The sequence below is a fragment of the Bidens hawaiensis genome, unplaced genomic scaffold (genome assembly GCF_021521415.1).
Source record: "Bidens hawaiensis isolate Kalapana, Puna unplaced genomic scaffold, B.hawaiensis_p1.1 tig00024822_1, whole genome shotgun sequence".
Classification (NCBI taxonomy): Eukaryota; Viridiplantae; Streptophyta; class Magnoliopsida; order Asterales; family Asteraceae; genus Bidens; species Bidens hawaiensis.
In genome coordinates this window covers 272,907-296,326 of record NW_027493933.1, presented here as the reverse complement: position 1 = coordinate 296,326, position 23,420 = coordinate 272,907, and the positions used below count along the sequence as shown (strand labels likewise).

The window sequence follows — 23,420 nt, the reverse complement described above, 5'->3', positions numbered from 1 at the left end:
GCATGCGCAGCCTACAGTTGGTGAAATAGTGTTACTGTGGGCCGTAACCTATTCACCAACCAGCATGGCCTGCGTATAATCCACAGTAGGTAGGACGTGCATAATCTACAGTTGGAGGAATAGTGCAGCCGACATAGTTACTGTTGGCCGTAACCTATCCACCAACCAGTATGGCCTGTGCATAGTCCACTGTTGGTAGAACAGGAATACTATTCAGCCGGCTATACCTTCTAACCTACCTTCGGCTATAAATACTCCAACATCTTGGAATGGTAAGATCATCTGCTACCCAGTTATCTAGCAATCTCTTAATATACACTTATATTCAGAGCAATCTAGTCTGATTCTCACGCCGGAGGGTGGTCACAAGGAGGAACCCCCCCCCCCCCTTCTCAGTGACGAGCTTACGGTGTTTGTTTTGCAGGTCTCCTGAAGAACAGCCTTCTCAGTTAGACCTCATCCGTGGGAAACATTACTTAACCCCCAGATTATCTATAATCTGTCCAGATTATCTATAATCTGTCCAGGGTTCACTTAGTGTTTCTTCATATAGTGAAAGGGTAAACCGACGTTTTCATGTAAAAAACTTTTAAGGCCTGTTGTTCACAAAAAACAAAAAATAGCCAATAATTAAAATTTTACATACAATCTAACATAAACTACAATTTGTGTTTTCTTACCCTCAAAGCAAACTCCACCAAGCCAAGCCTTTGAGTTAACTTCTTCATCAGTTAACTTCTTCATGAATTATGCCTGTTGAGATCATCGATCTTTTATTTACATGCTTTAATAAAAGTCAACCTGCAGGTAAACTTAAAATATGATCTATACCTGAATGAAATCTTATTCAACATTCTGCAATTTGTACCTAGCTTCAATGATAGGTGGTCTCTGCAAAAGAATATTGAACACCTTTTAATTGAAGATCAACCTAGTATTCAACTATTCATAAAAGCCCATCAAGATTGTGTTATTAGGGAAGATAAGTTATAATTTGTAGGTAAAACTTAAAAGAAAAACAAAATTACAATTTACATATATTGAAAAGTATCTAACCTGCAGGTTCTTTTACAAACGTCAAGTAAGTTCTGTTTAAAGAAGTAAACACAATGCTATAATTGCATTCATCAGTGTACTCATTTCATGATTCATGGAAGCAAGAAACTCATTATGAGCATGGAACGCCATCTCCGCTTCTTGTCAGGCCATGTTTAAAGCAAAGTTCTGGTCCATTAGCTGGTCATGGGATTGCATAAATTCTTCTAGAGTTGCAGCATAAGAAAGAGCAACAGCAACCCAGGTCAGCAACAACGGTTACAAGTTCAAATTCATGGTCCTACCACTTTCTTACACCGTTCAAAGGAAGAATCAAAACCATGACAGCGTAAGTTTTAGCAGAGTGATCAGGCCAATTGTCAATCTAAATGTCCGATAAATGCAAAAGAGGAGCACAAACAGCAACCAGTTGAGGTGGAATTAAGTTGTTGGGATGCATAACCACAATTGTTCACAATCAATGAATCCATTTTTTAAGAGCCCAAGGTAAATCAAAATGGCTTCATACATTGAAAAGTTTGTTGTTTACACTCAAACTGTAACTCAACAAGTTTTCTCAAACTCATGAGATGACTTAAGATAGCAAATTTATTCTGGACTTTTAAGTGCTCGAAAGTGTTGTCAAGGAAATGTGGAAAACCACTAACTTATATCATCACGCTATGTATAATGAATTGCTAACCAATTTTGAAAATAACATACATTTAACAGCTTAAACAGCCCATGAACATTCAAAATAATCCATTGAAGAAAGAAATTAGTCAAGCTTTGACAATATTAATTGTAGATTTTCACGTAATATAAAATCCCTAATTGTTCAAACTGAATAGCTAGCTGAGATAGGCGCTCATAATATATGAATACATAAGAGTAGTATAGTATGTATAATTAAACACAATTAGTAATTGAACAAACAATACAGACATATACGTCGAGGTTGAAGATATTCGAATAGTTATACGAATTTCTGTGATGCCGAACCGAGTCCATACGGTGTCCGCGAGCGGAAATTTGAAGAATTAGGTGAGTGTAACCGTTGGATTGTGAAGAATATGGTGAATTGTATTTGAGAAACAAACCTTAGGTCTGTAGGAGAAGGCCAAAGAACGCAGGTTTGAGAAGGGAATGGGATAAGGAGGTCTTATGACCCGTGTAAAGTTATCGGGTCTAAACCGGGTTAAATCAACGAGAGATCACCGTTCAGAAATCAAGCAATCTGGTGACTTTATAAGAAGTAGGGGACGACCAGAGCAGGACACGCAGGATTTTAGAATCTTTGTTTATGTATATTATAGATATAGATAGATATTAAAGCATTGTCATTCCATCAATCATCTCCATCTCTATAATTTAACAAAAAAACACACTTTTCTCTTATATTTGATTATCTTCTAAAAACCTCCCACATCCTATACTCTATATTTATCTCTATATAATTTTTTTATTAATTCTTTCTCTTTCTTTCACATACAATCACAACTACTAACTATTTTGTCTTATTATATTAACAATAAACAACCCATGTTGAAATATCCATTTGCATAACACAAGATAACATAATTATAAATGTGCACCTATAAGGACTCAAAATAGCCACAAACAAGGTTCCATACCCGCGCCTTGCAGCGCACGGGCATGCTTAGCTCTCTAACATCGATTAGAATGGATAACAATATTACATACAACAAAGCAAGTCAATCATTTTCCGACACTGCTTTAATTTCTTCCACTCCTTTGCCTTATTCATGTACCCGTTTTCTACATGCTCCTTTTTCAATCAATGCAGCCTCGAACACTTGCTTCACTTTGTGCAATTTGCTTCTTATATATAGCTTCTAAGTCAAAGTCAAACTCTGTTTATGTAACCTGCAAAACAAACAACAAATGAAAAAAATGTTAAAATGCAACAAACAGGTTGGTACTACTTACTTATAATACATTTAAAGGTGGCATATTTGGTTAGAATGTCACATGTTTATGAGTAATGACCTGCAATCTCTTTTGTGTTCTTGCCAAATAACACAGGTCATAGTATTAAACATGTTATGTGTTCGTCTGATCCCATCCAAAGTCATTTAAAAACCGGTGCGGTAGAGGGCAAACAGCAACCAAAAAAACCACATGAACACAACTTTAACTACACCATTAAAAAAACCAGCAACTACATAATTTATGCATCTGATCTCGATTTAAAGAAACTAACATATTAAAATAACAATGCAAACACAATAACAAAACATAATCATTTTAGCTTCTAAGCAAGTACGCAACACGAACTCGCATACAATATCATACCTGTCCATCCTTGTAATATCCCTTTCGTGTCTTCATCAAACACGAAATCTTTATGTTGCCAAGCCCGTTTAGAAAGCGGAGAACAAAAAGTAAGAATGTTTACTCATTAGATGCAACTGAACGGATTCGTTTTTGGTTTTACATTGAACCAAAAACTGACACTGTATTAAAACTGTTATTGGATATTAGTAAAGAAGAAACTAGAAAAATCACATTTGTTATTAGTTTTCAACCAGATTCACATATTATGAACCGCAACCAAACTATAAATCACATAATGAATTCAGTTTTCGATTCAGTCTTAGAACAAACTCGGTTCGATCTTTAACAAAATTCAGTTTCGGTTAAAGACTGAACCAAAACCTAGTTTATAATTACGTCTATAATAGTATTATCCACAACATACACAAACATGAGCAAAACAAAGTCTGACTATGACCAAGCATAAACCAAATCAGGGCAAAATAGAGTCGAATTATGAAGCCTTGCAGGTCTAAGCAGATTACATAATTTAAAGCAACACATATATGTTGCAGAAACATATAAGGCTAGAGACGGCTTCGAATAAAGCAACATTTTAACAGCACTTAATTAAAACCAAAATAATACCATCAACATATATGATATCAACATGACTCAAATTAACAATAAATTTCAAAACCCTATCAAAGAATTTTTAAACCCAGCATCAAAAGCCTTTCAAATAAACATGCCATGTAAAGTGTTAAACAAGACGCAACTACAACGCACAAGTTAAGTTAAAATGTATTAATTTTTCATGTTTAGTTAGCCAATATTATTTGAGTGTTTTAACCCTCTGAGTTAAAGGTTTTGCATCTCCCTTTTATCTTAATTCTGCAATATAATTTGTAAAACTGCTAAACCCTAAATTAGGTTCCAAAAACATGGCAATAGAACATCTACAAGCCCTAATTAACTTCTATTTATCCTGCCAACATATTTGTAAGAACACCTCCAAATCATACCAAGTTTTGATCATACTGAAACTGAGAGATATATACGAGAAGTACCTGTTGCAACTTTTGTCTTTGATTTTGATTTGCTTTAGAGGTAATGGAGAAGGCTGAGAAACCCTACTTGAGAGTTTTATAAAAGAGGCAGGAAGATGAGCGGGAGAAGAGATGAGATGGGCGGGAGATGATGAATTGGGCGGGTGAATGGTGATGTTGTTAAGATAGGGGCGCTACAGTGGCTTTTCAAATATAAAAGTTACTGTACCATGTCTTTAATATATAAAGTTAGGGTATAGAAATAGGGGATTGGATGGAGTCTATTTTTACAAGATTTTTTTAAATTTTAAAGTTAAGGAGTGTTTTGAGGGAAAGGAATGGGAATGCTCTTAGGCTTTACCTTTACTAAAATTAGACGTGGAGGATAACCCCTTTTAAAATTAAAAGAAGAGATTCAAATTCTTTTATTTGTTTATTTTAATCTACTTTCTCGACATCATATGATAATTGCTAATATTTAGGTTACACGTGTAGATCCTCAAAGCATAAGAAGGGATGGTCAATGGTGTGACCGGGTTATCATGTCCAAACCATATATAGTTAAGTTAATAGCATTTACATTAGCTTATGTGTTATGATATAACTAGTAGGCTTGTAAATGAACCGAACGTTCAGTGAACTATTCGTGAACCGTTTGGCTGGAAGTTCGTTTATTTAATAAACGAACGAACATGAACAAAGAATTTGTGTTCATTTAATTAAACGAACGAACATGAACACATGTTCCGTTCGTTCGTTTATGTTCATGAACGTTTGTTTATGTTCGTTTATGTCTATTTATTTACGCTCATTAGAAAATTGTTAAATACTATCTGAATAGGTCATCTGCTTAAATGCTTTATATTTGTTAATTTGTGTTCATTTAAGTGTTTTCATTTAAGTTCGTTTAGATTTGTGTTCATTTACATTTGTTTATACATGTTCGTTTATCTTTGTTTAGTTATGTTTGTTTAGATTAAACAAATGAACACAAATGTCCATTTTTAAATAAACGAGCATGAACATAAATATTTGTTCGATTAAGTGTCCCTTTAAAGTTAAATGAACGAACACGAACATACCCTTGTCCATGTTCATTCGACTCGCTTACAAGCTTTCATTATTCACATTGACGAATACATCAGTCTCAATCTCTAGGCTCTGCCGATTTTATATGTGTTCGTTTGTGTTCGTGAACACATTAATTTCCTTAATGAACGAATATGAACATAAAACCTCATTTGGTAAGTGTTCGTGAACCGTTCGTGAACACGGTTCTTAACGAACGAACATGAACAAGGCCTGGTTCGTGTTCGTTCAGTTCGTTTACAACCCTAATAACTAGCCCTTAACAGTAAAGCGATATCAAATTGTTACGTAGACAGTTGGGCTTCAATTAGCTCATCCTTTAAAATTAAATAGTGCGTTGTAGGAGCATTCACATCCTATCATTTAAATTATGTGAGTGTGGGTTTTATAATTTAGGGAGTGCTTTATGGTGTTGTGAGTAGAATAGAAAGAAAATGTAGTGATTTTTTCTGTATGTTTGAAACTTTCAGTAGCGCCTATAAATCTAACATAATCTAACTATGCTATTAAAACAAAACATATTTTGGCATCATACTAGCTTGTCCACACATGATGCCACACAATCTTTACTATTTATAATATTTCCACTTAATTCATTATTAATTAAATTCAATAATAACTTAATTTACTTTTATTATTCAATTTCCTAAAATAATATTTCTTTTTGCAATTTTAAACTATTTTGTTACTAGAATTCAAAGTTAAAGTATGTATCTGACACTCTTAATTAAGATAATTAACTAACGTTTTATTTTAGAAAAACAATAAAAGAAAAGAATATTTCAAAAATATAACATTAAAATTATTGCAAAAATTTCCGAAGTCAATTTTTTACATTATAACAAGATTTCCGATAGTGTACACATTTTTAAAAGATTCCTTATTTTATTTTCCGTATATATTATTCATGATCTTGCTTACTTGTTTTTTAAATCAAGTATTAAGTTTTTTTGTTTTTTTTTTTATTATTTTTTTTTTTTTGCATTTCAAATAAAGTTTGTGAACAATTAATTTTTAAATATTGCTAAATACAGGGGAATCTAATTTAAGCTAACGTTTTCAAGTAGTGAATTTTTCGATTTCAAAGGTTCCTTTAGTTTTTAAGTTTTGCAAAAGTTGTATAATGTTTTAAGTAATATAGACATTTGGAGATGTAATTTTATTACAAAAAAAATTATAAACTTGAATGGTTTTTAATAAACTTGCACATCTAAATGGTATTTTCAATATTATTTTATGGTTTAAAGTTATTAATAGTAGATTTTTAGTGTTAATGACAAATGATAAAATAATTGTTTCACGAATATTTATTTTGTAATACTTATGATTTAAAAAATTCATTACTTACAAATTGTTAGGTTTTTAACTTATAAATTTATGTTTTTTCATTGTTAACCTTGTAACATCTCGGATTTTTGAAACTCGTATTCGTTTACGTATAACCCGTCCCGAAACATTTTAGATCTTTAATATTAATCAAAATCAAATATTTAAAAGTAATTAAGTTTCTAATAATTCACTTTAAACCCTTGTACTTTAAATCATGTTCAAATCATTAAAAAGTTCATTTAATAACCAAGAACCAAACTATAGGGACTAAACTAGTAAAAAATGAAACTTTCCCCTCCTAAACTCCGAAGCGCCCCGCGACAGGCTCCACTCCATGTGGTTGCGTAGCGCGGTGGCTGATCTGGTCAGAATCCCAACTCGTTTTCGTTCGTTAACTCGTTTAAGGCATAAAATCGTTTATTTTAGGCATGTTTGAGTGAATTAAGGTCGAAGTAAACATCATATAACTAAAATATCATTCTTAATTCGTTTCCCTCTGCCCAAGATCAAATCCTTACTAATATTTCATTGATTCTTTCCTTAAATCGCATATACTTGTTTAAACGGGCCAAAAAGCCTATAATTAGTTCGTTTTATGTTTTTCTATATAAACAACACTTAGATATCTATTGTAAACTTTAATCAAACCCTAAAGATCATACTCCAGCCGTCCTACCTTCTGCCTAGCTCGTAAAACCTTCTGTTTTTGCCTCTTCGTTAAAGATTCAAGACTTGTTCGTTGACTTTGCTTGCTTTAGGATATTTGACTTCCGTTTCTCATCAATCATTTCACTTTCCGGGTAAGTTGTAAACTATAAAATCGTTCATACATATTCCCTAGTCAATGACCTTCAATCAATTTATGAGATTGAAGGGTATTGACAGGTCAATTGCTTTAAAACCCGATGAAGGGTAAAGTAGTCAACAAGTTTGACTTTGCATTTTCTCATGCTTCTGGTCGGATTCAAACGTTCGGCCCAGAAGACTTTTATTCTCGTAACATAATTTTAAGGGTTCTGACCAAAACCCGACTCCCGACTCGAAGTTTGGATTCTGGTCAAACTCGACTCGTTTAAACATTAAAATCAACATAACTAGAGTTCTACTCATCCGTTTGGATTGATTCCAGCGGCATTAAGTTTTTTTATTTATAGTTTCATATCACAAAGTTTCAGATTCTGATCATTAATCTCGTTGGACGCGTATTGGACGACTCGCTTAAATCATTAGTTCGTTTGTCGAATTTATTAATCACTTGCCTTCCATCTAAGGTGAGTTTGATCATTCCCCTTTTTATCTACTGTTTTCAAACGTTTTAGGGACATATGCATACTTATTCATATTTTCTATCTATATATATACACAAAATCGCAAATATAATCATTATGTGAATCTCAGTTGAATGCTATTTGCTAGTTGCTACATGTTTAATTGTTTACTTGTTAACGTTTCGGAGAGGTCCAACATATCCCCCTGTAGAGGGTTTTCATTAGTATGATCATACGACCGTCTTAGTAACCGGAGCCCTATTCGCTTGGCAAAGGTAAAACGACAACCTTAGTCATTGTAATCAATGTCCGATTCGTTTGGCAATGATTTCATTGGCATACACGATTTGGTTATATGCATGTTTGTTATGATTCGATTGATTATTATCACATGGTTGGTTTGCGCATTTATCATTTATCAACTACACACACACATATATATATATATATATATATATATATATATATATATATATGTATTGTTGTTTCAAAATTGGTGATCATCTCACTTAACATGTGTTGTTGATCAAACTCCATTTTTTACGCATATGCAGGTTGATTGAAGATTGAAGTTTGGACATTTAGAAAGACCTTAGGATTATAATGAAGACAAACTTGAATTTAAATGGTTGTATCTATTTATTTGAATTGTATCGCTGTATTTGATTATTGTGTGTGTTATTTGAACAAAATAATTAATTAGATATTGTCATTTATATTTATGATAATATTTTCGAGCTGTGAGCAATCGGATCACGCCCCAGTATTTCCGCCTTAGGTTGGGGTGTGACAAACCTTATAATTGTAAGTTTGAAGATTATTAATTTCAAGGTTACATATTATAAGTTTAAATGCTAAATTCACCTAAAAAATTTATTATTTTCCGCCCGTGTGTTACACGGGTCACTATCCTAATTTTTTAATATATTTTGAATGTGGTTGTGAGTGAAGTAGAGAGAAAATGTAATGATAAATATTTAAAAAAATATTATTTAATTAAAATAAATAGAGAAAATTTAGTGATTTTTTAGTGTAATTTTGGATTTGGAGATATGAGAAGGGATGTGAATGCTCTAAGAGCATTCTCAACCTATTCCCTAAAAATATATGAAGGAAATTGTAAATTATATGGTATGATTATAAGTGGCTGTGAGTAGAGAGGAGAGAAAATGTTATACGAGAAAGTAATTTAGGGTTTCACTGTTCACATCGTATAATATTTTAATATTTTCTGAAAGTTGTTGTGATCGAATGAGAGATACATGATAATGATAAAAGTATAATATAAAAGTGCATTATTTAATTGAAAGAGAGAGAGAAACTGTAGTGATTTTTAGTGTAATTATCTATTTATATATATAATTGCCTATATAAAAATCCTATTTGTCACGATGTGGTTGCTTTCCATCCCCTCTCGGGCCACCAGATTGTTTCATTCTTGAATGGTGGCTTCTTATGCATTTGACCCGAATTCCCGGGTATGGGTCATACCAAACCCGGATAATCCTTAAACGAGTTATAACATCTCATTTATTTATAAAACCTTTCATCATCAAATAATAATTTTCGCGGGTCATGGGCCTCACCTAACCCGGATAATTCTTAAATGGGTTATAACATCTCAATTATTTGTGAAACTCTTTAATCATCAAACAATAATTTTCTCGGGTCATGGGTCTCACCAAACCCGGATGACACTTAAACGAGTTGTAAGATCTCATTTATTTGTAAAACCCTTTTAACATCAAACATTAATATAATTTCTCTCATCTACATATTCCCTGTCACCGGTCTATCCTCTCCATTACCGATTTACTTATGATTACCACCCACCATCATCAACCTCCCCTCTCATGCATCAACCACCATTGTAATATACATTAACCGCCCCCTTTTTCATAGGACAAATATTTGTTTTCATGTTTGTTCGTTTTAAAAAAAATCAGCACATTCGTGTTCGTTTATGTTCGCTCGTTAAAAATCTAAGAAACCTATACATCTCAATTGAAAGAGCCCTAACGTTAAATAAATATAATTAACGTAACAAACTACTATATACGTATTAAATTAAAACAAAGTTACGTTAAAAAATAAAACAAATCATTACAAAATATAAAAATAACAAAACGATTGAAAACAAAAACCTAAATAAAACCTCCGTAACACGGGTATAATATATATAAACGAAATCTGTAAAAGCTCTCTAGTTGCTCCCTAAATTCTCCCAAGCCACCATATTGTTTTATTTGTACATGGAGGCTTCTCATGCATTTGACCCGAATTCACGGGTATGGTCTCGACCAAACCCAGATAGCTCTTAAACGGGCTATAACATCTCATTAAATTAAAAATTAATCTTACCAAATATTAGATATGAAAATCCTATAAAATAGATATATATTAAAAATTAATATCCGATTTTTTTTTTAAAAAAAGATATTATTTGTAATTAAGAAAAAATTTTATAATAAAAAAAAGAAGCGAGTAATGGGCCACCAAACCCAGATAGCTTTTAAATGAATTATAACATATCATTTATTTGTAAAACCCTTTCATCATCGAACTATAATTATATTATTAACTTTATTATAATAAAGAAAATTAAAATCCAAAAAATAAAAATTAAAAAACGAAAAATATAAAACAACTCCCGTAATACAGGGGATAAAATCTAGTATTACATATATGAATATATGATAGGGAACTGAATGCAATGCTCTAAGTTAACTTACATTAACCTTAAATTTATATACATTTTTTTGTATAGACAGATCTACGCTTATTCTAATCAATTCCCTAATATTCCAAATAAATAAAAAATAAAATTAAACAAAATATTATATATTTATATTGAGTTAAACAAAATAACAAAGAAATAAATGGTAAAATTACTCTAAAAAATTTTATTATTAAATATTATTTTATGTTTTTTGAGTTTGACTTGAATTCTTATTTCTTTAATGTAACCCTTTCTGTAATATTGGACATAAACTCAAAAAAATCAAGGCCAATACGCATTAGATTGGGATACTACCCTTCTGCAAAGTCGTCGAGCCGACCGGAAAATTCAGCTTCTTAGTTTCAATCGCCGATCAAATTAACTATACTCGCTGGCGAAGGCAATTTGTTCATCCAAACGTAGAATGCCAAGAAAGTTGTAGGTGAATTGAATATATTGGGTCCCATCATTCATAACGCTTGTTAATAGGTCACTCTCCCCTCCTTAACGTGGTGTAGCTGACGCTTATATTTATCATATATTAGGGTAGTAGTAAACTATAATATTGCAATCTATATAAAACATTGTTCTTACAGCTATGTTTTAAACCAATTCAAATTTACTTCTTTATAATTTCCCTACACAAGTCACTTCCAGTGCTTTTGGAGATTCCAAATCGCTAACTTTTCTGGATAATCGCTTCCTTCTATGCGCAATGTATTTTTTGATATCTGAAATAATGACAACAAGACTCTTGCCTTCCATCTGATAGTATTTTCGCAAGCTAATAATTACATAAGTTGCAAGAGCAACGGTCGATGTGCCACCCGTCAAAAAGAAAAGTGACGAGAAGGCACTAAGATCCAAACTTCCATATTCATCATGGATTGTATCCTGATCTACACATTGCTCTGAACCAAGCATTCTTTTCTCTATATCTTGGAGAGTGCCGCTTTCAGAGACATTTAGTAGCGCTTTTGTGAAATCATGAACCATCGGAGAACCTTTCGGAAGTACCTGCAATTAAAGGGACAATTAGTTAGCCATTTATCATTGTAGTTGTAAAATGGGTAGATCGGGTAGTAACTTATGACAAGCTAACTCGAGCTCAAGTGGATCTTATATAAGACAAGTTCGAACTTAATTCATATATTCTCACAAAACCAACGATAGAAAAAAAATGTTTTTGGTTTTGTTATTTTTGTTCTGGAAATAATTTAGTGTTTGTAATGAACAATTCTCACTCAAGTTAGACTCAAATAGCTTGAATTTACATACACATTAAAGTATAATATGTGTGCGTGCGCTCACACACATAAATACACATATTGCATAAGACTCTGAAAACTCGATTAGAGTTCTCGTAGTTCAATAAGCCCTTATAAAATTAAGCACAACATGTTACGTGTTTTGGAGTTTCTTTTGTGTGCATTTGATTTTGCTTCGTGTATGAGTTCAATCTAGAACTCGGCTTAAAACAGCTCGAACTTTAAATATATTTTTGTTTTAGCTCAACTTATTCTCATTCCAAGTCTAGGTTACACGTCGACGGAGTTCAAGTTTAAACTATATGGTGGATCAAAACTGGTTGGGTTGATAAGAGTTTTGTCCTATATATGCAAATCACTTATAAACATTCAGTATGTCAATTAAGAATATTTACGATGACACGCATTATATTATATCAAAATTTAACGCAACTGTTTGATGAAATGATTAAAGAAGTTCTATGCATTAAACTTATAACTTTTGCAACTCTCCACCACTTTGATCATTAAACTTAAACTTATATAAAAAATATTTACTTCTTTATGCACATGTTAGGGACAAAACCTATATCATTGATTAGTAAGCGGGTCAATCAATAATTGATATGTTACTTATATAGATGACGATGCAGGTAAATCAAAAGATCAAGTGGCCAAATTTTAAGAATCTTACGAATGCGAATCCGCCATCCCTGAATGTAGGCCCAGCTGTGGTGAAGCTCTTGCAGTACTTGGAAATAAATAGTTTAGCTAAAGGAGTCTCAAGAAAAACTGCTGCGATTTGTCTGCTTCGAAGAGCATGAGCATATTCTTCTTGAGAAGTAAAGTTTCTTAGATTTTCATTCTTGAAACCCAAGACATCATGCAAATACCTAGCTACATGGGACCCTTTGCTATACCCCACAACAGCATTTGTATTCCTTAGTGTCTGATAATCAGTAACTTGAGGTGTCAGCCTTCTAATAGTGAGCATGCTGGTGAGGCTAGCTGTGTAACACTGACCAATTATTATTGCGGCAAAGAGCCATGCTACTGTAGTCATTCTTGTTAGATTGCTATGAACTTCTTCATCACCTGAGGTGATGGATCAGTATAGGTTAGAAATCATTTCAGAAACATTGTATTTAGGGGTGCTTAGTATACGAATCAGACTCGAGGAACTCGAAATTCGATTGGAATTTAATTCGAATTTGATGGGTCGAATTCTGTTTTGATCATTCGAATTCAATTCAGTTCGAATTTGATTTAGTAATCGTATTTTGATTCGAAAATGAATTTATGATTGTAAATTCGATTTGATTCGAAGTCCAAATTCAAATTGGTGTGTGTGTGTGTGTATATTAAGATTCTTTTAAATTCTAAAGACTAAAAATTGAATGTTCATCATTTTTTGGTTATTAATTCATAATACTTTATGAACATCTAATTGGACGTTACCACTATTAATAATTAGAATGTTAACTTTGAATGATTTATTTGTTTTATATACTTGTATTTTTTGTAGTTGAAAACTTAAGTTTGTAGTGATTTTGAAATTAAAATTGTTTTTTTAATAAATTCTTATCGAATTCTTATTCCAAACTTGAATTGAATCGAATTGGCTATTTTGAATTCAAATTGGATTTGTCGAACTTTTTCGAATCCAGCTTCAAAATTTTAAAATTAGAATAATTCGATTTGAATAATTCGAATATTCAAAATTCGAGTCGTTGAACACCCCTAATTGTATTGGATATTTAGAAGTTAGAACATACGGTCTCTAGAAAACATTCTTGTGAATGCTAAATACAGAAGAATTCCAGTTTGATTCAGAACAGACCCTTGAAGTTCAGGATTGTGCTTTCTTTCAATTAGATATATAACCAAGGCATTATAAATGTTAAACAGAATTGTTATAACCCACATTTCAGATGTAAAAGGCTTCACAAATAACCATTGTTGATGATATGATGTGCTGGCCACTACCATCATCAACCCTGTTTCTGTGAAAGGATGTGTGAACTCAGCGAATTGATATCGCCTTGACACTACTGAAACGTCGCCAACTACTGCATCAAAATTCTGGCCAATTTATGCAAAATCCATGAAAGACGTATACTAGTTAAAGTGAGGCATAATATCATACTTATAAGTTAAAAAAGAAGAAAAAAAAGCAAATATGTTAACATACAATAAGTGACTCCTAACCTTGTGATAAACTTGCTCCACCAATAAATCATATGTTCCATTGAAGGGGTGAAACTCATATGGCAAATAATATGGTAACCTTTTGACAGTTTCTTTGAAAAGCTCAACTGAATAACCAGTGAAAGTATAATTATGATCCCAATCATCATATTTCACGTCCACAAACTTTTTGAAAACGGCCATCGTTGGCACACCAACTCTTAATGGATTGGCATTTGTAGGAATAGCCCATCCTCTTGGAGTATGCAACGGTTTCCCGGGCCAAAAAATGTTGCCTAAATTCTGCAAAGAGGTGTCATTAGTAGCTCCATCATCAATTACCTCAGAAAATCCGAGTCCTTCTGACCAGAACCCAAGTTGTCTATAGTATGTTCCTATGACATTGATAATTTGGAATATAGATGCATTTGATTTCCTGTTAATGAATTGAACTTTACTTGTGATGGCAGTTAAAGATATTGATGAAACTACATCTAGTAACTTTTGCCCACTCATGTTCTTTCTGCTCAAAGCTAAGGCCATAGTCAATGTAGCATCATAAGCCCGGACCGCAAAAATCCCAGGAATGTTGCTTTCTTCTTCAGGTTGTTCAATCTTGAACCTTTTTTGAAACTTGGTGTTAAAATCATAAAATTGCGAGCAGCTTTCTTGGAAGAAACTCCCAAGTCCGACCACACCTTCCATGATGGAAAATGTAGACGAATTTACGGTATGGAGAAGATCAGTAACCAAATTTGTTGTAATCCACACATAGCCTCTTCCCATCATCCCCATGCTCTTTGCATTTTGAAAAAGATGGATGCCCATTTCCAAAGATACATGAACCAAAAACACTCTACATTGCATTGTATTAATCCTTCCAAGTTCTTCCAGCAATGAAGATGAAGAAGATACAGATGATAGCCTTACAATACTGCTCATGTGTACGTCAGATTCTTTGATGGCTTCTAGGAGATGAGGGATGACTTGAGTGGATGCCGAATTGATGTCTTCGTAAATGAAAGTAAAGCAATTCCAATCGCATGATTTCAAAATTGCGACGAAAGCTTTCATTTGAGCAAACTGATTAGAATGTGTGGCCTGAACAAGAAAGGAGAAACTATCCAGCGCACATTGAGGAACCGAATCAAGAAGAGATAATGTTGGAATTCGAGCTATACTAACAATCTTTCCAACTGAAACAACTTCTTCCAAGGTCTGAAGTCCCAAAATTGCATCAACTTTATGTATATCAATAAGATTTGTGGCTGCATTTCGATTTTCAACCGAATCAAGAAATTGTTATCTACATAGGATAGAGGGAGCGGAAAAAACAGGTAGACCACACCAGTGGCGGATCTAAAAGAAAAGTTAAGAGATAACACGGGCTAAAAAAATTTTGTTTAGAGGTAGGTGATACATCAAACGAAGAAGAAAAAAGAATACACTAAAAATGCTAGATCTGCCCTTGGACCATACTACACAGTAGATATGTCTCCACAAAACTACAAATAACTTATTAAATCAATTTCTGGTTTTTTCTCCACCACAATTAAAGAAAGCACATATTATTCTCTATTTGGTTTGGATAATAAGTCTTGAGCCTCTTCCAACTAATCTCAGATTGATGTCTGGTTTGTTGGGCATTTCTTAGCTTCATTTTGATTTGAAATAATTGATGCATGTATCTTAGGTCGGTTAGAAGCATTTTGTTTTTTATTTGGAGATGCTTACAAGAATTATTACCCCCTTCGATTTATCCCACCAATAGCTTTGTTATGAGTCAGATTATACTCGATATACTTGTTTGTATTACCCTTTCAACTCCAGATATATGTTCAGATCGCAGTTAAATCTAAATTCGTTATTCAAGTAGTTTATAAATAAGTCCAGATTCATAATAAACAAAGTTGCAGGAGTGTTGGAATTAATTCCAATCTCGTTAAAGATCTCAGTAGTTTATTAAGAGCATATATAATGTTGGCTGTGTTAGAGTTACATGGCCATAAGTAATGAATATAAATGCCTCAGTGAGCTAGATCATGAGACAAACTGCCATATGGACTGATTTTCATCGTTTGAATCTTTGATTTCGAACCTAATGTTTTACCACAATGTTAGCAATTTTATACGATTTCCTTTTACTTAAAAGCTTTTGAATCTTTTATTTGAGTAATTAACAAATTTATTTAGATATGAGTTTAATGAAAGTAGGATGATTTCCAATCAAACGCTCTATTCACGGAAGATAATAATATATACAATAAATTTCTAACAAACAATAAGCCAACTATAAAAAGGAAATATACATATTAAATACAATATAATTGACAGCAATATGGTTGACTAAGACACCCCCTCAGTCTTAGCGGTAGGACCACGAACGCAAAGACTGGCTTTGAATTTGGAGAAAAGGGGACATGGTAACCCTTTCGTAAAAATGTTTGCGTACTGGTAATTTGCCGGAATGTGAAGTACTCAAATATCACCAACTTGTACCTTGTCACGAACAAAATGAATGTCAATTTCAAAGTGCTTTGTCCTTTGATGTTGCTCGGACAGGTAGACGGCGGATATATTATCACAGTAGACAATCGTGGCTTGGCGAGTAGGCACATATAGCTCAAGTAGTAGGTTCCGAAGCCAACTTGTTTCAACAACTGTATTTGCAACCCCACGGTATTCTGCTTCGGCACTTGACCTCGAAATGGTATTTTGACGCTTTGACGACTAGGAGACCAGATAGTGCCTAAAAAATGCAATACCCCGAAGTAGATCGTCTCGTGTCTGGGCAACCACCCCAGTCAACGTCAGAGTAGGCTGTGAGGGCCGTAGACTGGGAGGGCGTTATGTGTAGATCGTGAGTCACGGTACCTCTAATTTATCGTAAAATCCGTTTAAGAAACTGAAAGTGGGATGTGCGTATATGAAGAGGCGATATATCAGGTCGTGTGATAGTGAGATATTGTAAAGTACCAGCTAGACTACGATATAGAGTAGCATCTTCAACTAATGGCCTGGAATTGGCGCTTAGTTTGGATCAGGTGTCAACAGGTGTTGCAGCCGGTTTGCAAGTCGTCATATTTGCACGTGCCAAAATATCCTCAGCATAGGTTTCTTAGGACAAAAATAAGCCCCCATTATGATGTTTAACCGAAATTCCCAAGAAATGATGAAATGTCCCGAGATCAGACATGGCAAACTCCTTTTTAAGAGAATTACTAATATTATGTAGAAGGCTCGACTTGGAGGCGGTCAAGATTATGTCATCTACATAAAGTAATAGATATGCCATTTGGTCGCCCTTTTTGTAAATGAAAAGAGAAGAGAGTTCGAGATGGCACTTTTGAATCCACATTTAAGTAAGTATGTTGCAAATCTTTGGAACCATGCGTGAGGTGCCTGTTTGAGACCGTATAAAGATTTTTGTAATTTGCAAATATGTGTCGGTCGTTGGGGATCTTTGAATCCAGGTGGTTGAAACATGTATACTGTTTCTTTGAGATCACCGTGTAAAAAAGCGTTCTTGACATCTAATTGATGAATAGGCCAAGAACGAGACGTTGCCAAGCTCAATACAGTTTGGATAGTGGTGGGTTTAACAACCGGACTAAATGTGTCTTGCTTTGTATATTTATAACTGACCTGTGGCATTAAACTTGTGGCAAAACAACAACATGTATCGGATTACATGAGCATTGGGTCGCCTGGGAACTAATTTCTAAGTGTTACGGTTCATTAAGGCACTATAATCGTTATTCATGGCAGCTTTCCAGTTTGGATCGGATAAAGCGGTGATGTGGGAAGTGGGCAATGGAGAAATGGTGTGCGTGTGTGGAGATTAAATTGTGTCTTCGGTTTGGAGATTCCAGCTCGAAGTCGGGCTGTCATGTGGTGAGTGGTAGTGGTTGGAATGGTTGTGTTAAGGCCATTGGCAGTTGGATTTAGAATGTGAGATGTAGGTTCGGTTGTTGTGGGATGTGGGTTGGTGGGTTGAGGTGACGGAGTAGATTGTGTGGTTGTACTTTGGGTCGTAGGGATTGTTTGGGATGTGGAGGGCTGGGTTTGGTTCGTGGCATGCATAGTAGGCTAGATATTTTTTGTTTGTGGTGATGGTGGGGGCGAGGTTGGATGTAGGGGCTGGTGGTTTGGGTTGGGTGGGTTGTAAAATTAAGGGAGATGGTTCCACATCTAAAAAGGAGTAATCGGTCTAGGTTGGGGGGGTGGTGGTTTTAAAAGGAAAAGTGGACTTATCGAAGGTGACGTGTCGCGACAAGATAACCTTGCCTGTGGTTAAGTCAAGGCATTGATAGCCACGGAAGTTTGCTGGGTATCCGAGAAAAACACACAAAGTGGAGGGTGGGCTAAGTTTGTGTGGACGGGTAACCGATATATTGGGATAGAAAGCACAACCAAAGACACGTAAATGGTCATACGTGGGATGTATTTGGTATAACGCGGAGTGAAAGTTGAGAAGTTTGGTAGGTAGGATATTATGAAGGTAGGTGACGACATGGAGGGCCTCAACCCAAAAATTTTGTGGTACAGAAGCATCGGTTAGAAATGTGAGCATGTTTTCATTTAGCTAGTGAATCATGCATTCGGATTTCCCATTTTGTTGGGAGGTTTGTGGGCATGAGAACTGGAATTGTAATCCTTGTGCATTGGCTAGAGCTTTGAAGTTATGATTGTCAATTTCACCCCCTAAATCGCATTGAAAGGATTTATGGAACTTGGCAAAATTTTCAAAAGTTTAGGATTTAAAGTTTAAGGGAAAAATTCAAGTGTATTGGGTCTTGTTATCAACTAAATCCATGTGATATTTATAGCCCGACTTGCTAGTGACTGGGGATACCCATAAATCACAATGAATAATGTCGAAAACTAATAATGTTTGTGATAATGATGAATTAAAAGGTAAACACTTAATATTGGAAGTTAAACAAGATTGACAAACAATATCACGGCCACGTCTATTACAAGAGATAAATTTATTTAAAATAAGGGAATTAAAAACGGGTAAATCGGGATGTCCAAGACGACAATGCCAAAAATCTTGATTATGTGAAAAATGAAAAGCGGAAGCGGTAGTGTTGATGAGCGGGTAAAGGTGGCTGTCACTGTCATGCCGCGTTAGGATCTTCCCATTCGTGAATTCCTTCACTAGAAAAACCAAAGGGGTCAAATTCAGTAGATGTCTAGTTATCAATGTTAAACTGACGAACAGTTAGTAGGTATTTAATAATATTTAGGGCATATAGAATGTTCTCAAGGTGAAGGGGTTTTGTGGAAGTGGGGATTATGCTATTACCCGATCCGAGGATAGGAATACGTTATTCATTTCCAAAAAGTATAGAAGTTATTGAACTAGATAACAAAGGGGAGTTAATTTTTCCTTGGTCACCCATGATGTGGGACGCAGCTCCCATGTCATATGCCATTGACCATCCTCGTTACTCGTGTTCATAGCAGCAAAAGCATTTGATAAATCAGTCGGATCAAGAGCATCAAATTCAGTAACATGGGCTTGAGCAGTGGGAGTCTTACCAGTATTACTAGGAGGTTGATTATTGAAAGACTGTCCAGGCCCAGAAGGTGCAACTAAGGCCCAAGGAGAAGCAGCCCACCTTGGTTGAGTGGGGTATGGGCTGGGTGATGGTGGTGGGAAACCCCAATAGTTGGGCCATGGACTTATTGGGCCTGTTTAAGGATACCAAAATGGACCAGAATGTTGTGGATGATGGCTGAACCGGTTAGAAGGCCACTGGTGTTGACGGTCTATTGTGCCTTTGAGAGTCACCTCTGTTGGAATAGTGTCGGCGATTGGTGGGTAGATGTTGGTCCGGAACAACAGCAGCGACAAGCGGATCGATCGCATCCCGGGCCTGTTGGCGATCGAATTCTTTTTGCAACATATCACAAGCATCTGTCCAAGATTGGGAGATTGTGATTGATTAAAGCTCCGGCGGCGTCATACTCATTGGGTAATCCACGAACGAGTTGAGTCACCGATTGTTCGTTGGGAACTGGAACGCCCAAATCAGTGAGTTGATTCCCAATTTCCCGCAGGCGTTGGCAATAGGATTCAACCGAAAGCATTTGGCGAAGCTTGAGATTCACAAATTGCTGCCGAGTGTGGCGATCCGAGTACCTTTGTTGTTTAGAAACAACTGTTGAATACGGTTCCACGCTTCATAAGCGGCTGATTCATTTTCCAAAGCACGATCAAGTATGTCGTCCGATATTGTGACATCCCACATCAGTTGGGTAGGAGAACGAAGTCTTCCTTATACATTCCTCGTCATAACGTGTTTTGGGCGCTTAATGGTAGTGGATGAGAGGAGAAGTTCACAGTTAAGCGTGCTCGGGTGGGAGTAGTATCAGGATGGGTGACCTCCTGGGAAGTCTTCATCTAGGCAACCAAAAGCAAATCTGTGAGGCGATGGTGGTACGTCCCGGCCAAAGCGGACAATATTATGGTGCGGCGGTAGCTGGGCTGTTACAGATGGTATCAGAGCCAGGGCCGGACCGGTGGTGGCAGGTCCCGCGAGGACACTGGACTCCTAAGGGGGTGAATTGTGACATCCCACATCGGTTGGGGAGGAGAACTGAGTCTTCTTTATAAGGAGATGGGTACCTTCTCCATCATAACGTGTTTTGGGCGCTTGATGGTAATGGATGAGAGAAGAATTTCACAGTTAAGCATGCTCAGGTGAGAGTAGTATTAGGATGGGTGACCTCTTGGGAAGTCTTCACCTTGGCAACCAAAAGCAAATCCGTGAGGCGTTGGTGGTACGCCCCGACCAAAGCAGACAATATTATGGTACGCCCGTAGCTGGGCTGCTACAGATATGGTACCATAAATCCATTGTAAGACAATGGAATTAATTTTCTTCCAGGAAGCGAAGTTCAGATCGTCTTTGGCCGAAGCTGGAGTTTCGTCAATATGATGAGAAACCGCATAACCATGGGCATGAAGCTTGAAGAGTTTTACCCAAGATGAGTAGGTAATTTCTTGCCGTCCAATTCACGAACTTTTTGTTGGATGTTGGTAACGATGTATATCGGGTGGAGGTTTCTTGTTTAGCATCATCCATAACAACGATGAAAGGTTTGAGAGCCAAAAAAGAATAAGAAAACTAATAACCAGACCAAGGTCTGTGAGAATAAGCAAACCGAAGTCGGCCAAAGGAAATTAGGGGAGATGGGGTGATACCATGAAAGTGGGATGATTTCCAATCAAACGTTCTATTCACATAAGATTATAACATCTTACATCTTACATCTTATCTTACAATACTAATAAAAGAAAATGTTAAAACTTAGGTGTCAAACCTATATTTTCCTAATTTCTAATCTCTTATCTCACTCATTCTATTTCTAGCTATCTATGGATCATGGGTCAAAATCATTTTGTCAAACGGGTTATAACATGGTGTGGATTTTATAACATAATGTCGTTTTCATACCTGAAGTTTGACCAACTATACAACTTTAGCATATTTTTTAAATTTCTTGCAAATCCACATCCGACGTTTCCAAAATCATGCTATTTTAGTAATTTTCGTTAACCCTTTTGTTTTCCTTTAAGTTTACATTAAATTAATTCATAAGTATTTTGAGAATCACAATTGAAATAAAGGACCTTTTTTATTTTTATCGTTTGATAAATCCCGTATAATACGCGGGTTCAAAAGCTAATATACAATACATGCCTAACAAACATTAAGCCAACTATAGAAAGGAAATATACATATTAAATACAATATAATTGATAGCAATATGTGTTGACTAAGATTTAATTCCTAACTTCGGTCTAAAGGATATAAATTAAAATTTACCCTATAATTTTTACCCAAGGTACATGATGTGGTAGTAAAACGACTCTCCTTTATCTTAGAGTTTGAGAGTTCAAATCCTGAAGTATGCTGGTAGCCTGGTATAGGTGGTTTATAGGATCAAGTTAGGTTGCCGTTTAGAAGAAAAAGGCTCCGCTTGTATTGTTGGCTTGTTCGTTTTATATGTTTTGTATCAAAGTACGAAAAATACAGCGGATGCCCAGTTCAAATAAGTGGTCGAGTTTATATTTGTCTTTATATATGTTGTGTATACCAATCTATAATAAGTTATAAAGTACATGGGAAGAGCATCTCAATAGTTTGTTTGTTTTGTTTTTTTAAGAGTTTTACAACTTTTTAATCATATGGTAAAATATTTAATGCTTAATTTAAGTAATTACAACTTTTCATAGGGGTGAAATGATCTTCTAAACACTAGCCCATTCGATCCATATTTATATTTAATGATCATAAGTTTTATTTTTCATAATGACGCAAATTTATTTATTGGAAATAGTGAGGGCACCCCTCTATATCTTAATATGTATCTAATGACATAAATTTTATTATCCACAATAGTAATAGTGGGCTTACATAGGATTATCGAACTAGATGCAACATCAGTTATCTCTTCACTCAGTAGCGCAAATATTCCTGCTAGTTATCATATATTTGGCTCACTTGCATTATAGGTTATATCAGTCAACATAATAACATATGTACACTATGTTCAACGTCACAATACAAATAAGATAAATATGAGATATGACCAATCCAGTTGATCATATAATATCTTAACCATTTGAATAAGTTCTTAAGAGAATTCATTTAAGATGACATATTAACATTTTCTGCTCATGATCTAGTCAACAAGTTGATCATAAGTAATGGAATAAGATGACTTACCATCACGAATTGCTTGAACCACATTTCCATGGGAGTTTCTTGTGTAAAGTGATAGATTTGTCTTCATTTCTGTATTGAAATCGTCTATGGCGATTTCGATGGCAACTCTAGCTTCTTTGCCCACTCGAGAAGTCATATCCAGGATAACCCCAACAGCAGATGTGTCACGCGTAATATTTTGCATTCTCGTTGAAACAACGTTAACATTTAGTAAAAATAACAAGAATAAAAAGATAGTAGAAAATGCAATAATAGACTTATGATTGTTTGCCATTAAGGAAGAAAAGAATATACCTAAGGACAGTCTCCACTTGATTTTTCTTTATACTCATTCTATATATAGATACTAGAGAGAGAGCTCATAAAATATGACAGAAAATATATTATATAAATATTATATAATTAGTTTATAAATAAAGACCAAGAAGATATTTCTTTCTTTCTTAATTTGACACATCAAGTCAATCTTATTTTGA

At 34.8% G+C, this 23,420-nt stretch overlaps 1 protein-coding gene across 1 annotated transcript; it reads right to left on the bottom strand.

The window, feature by feature from the left end:
- Positions 1 to 11,393: 11,393 nt before the first annotated feature.
- LOC143570119 (glutamate receptor 2.7-like) lies at positions 11,394 to 23,179 on the bottom strand. The gene is made up of 5 exons (XM_077055854.1): positions 22,945 to 23,179; positions 14,222 to 15,468; positions 13,789 to 14,095; positions 12,708 to 13,108; positions 11,394 to 11,783 (listed from the first exon to the last, which is right to left on the bottom strand). The coding sequence occupies exons 1-5, from the start codon at positions 23,126 to 23,128 to the stop codon at positions 11,394 to 11,396; spliced, it is 2,529 nt and encodes an 842-aa protein (XP_076911969.1). The 5' UTR covers positions 23,129 to 23,179.
- Positions 23,180 to 23,420: the final 241 nt, after the last annotated feature.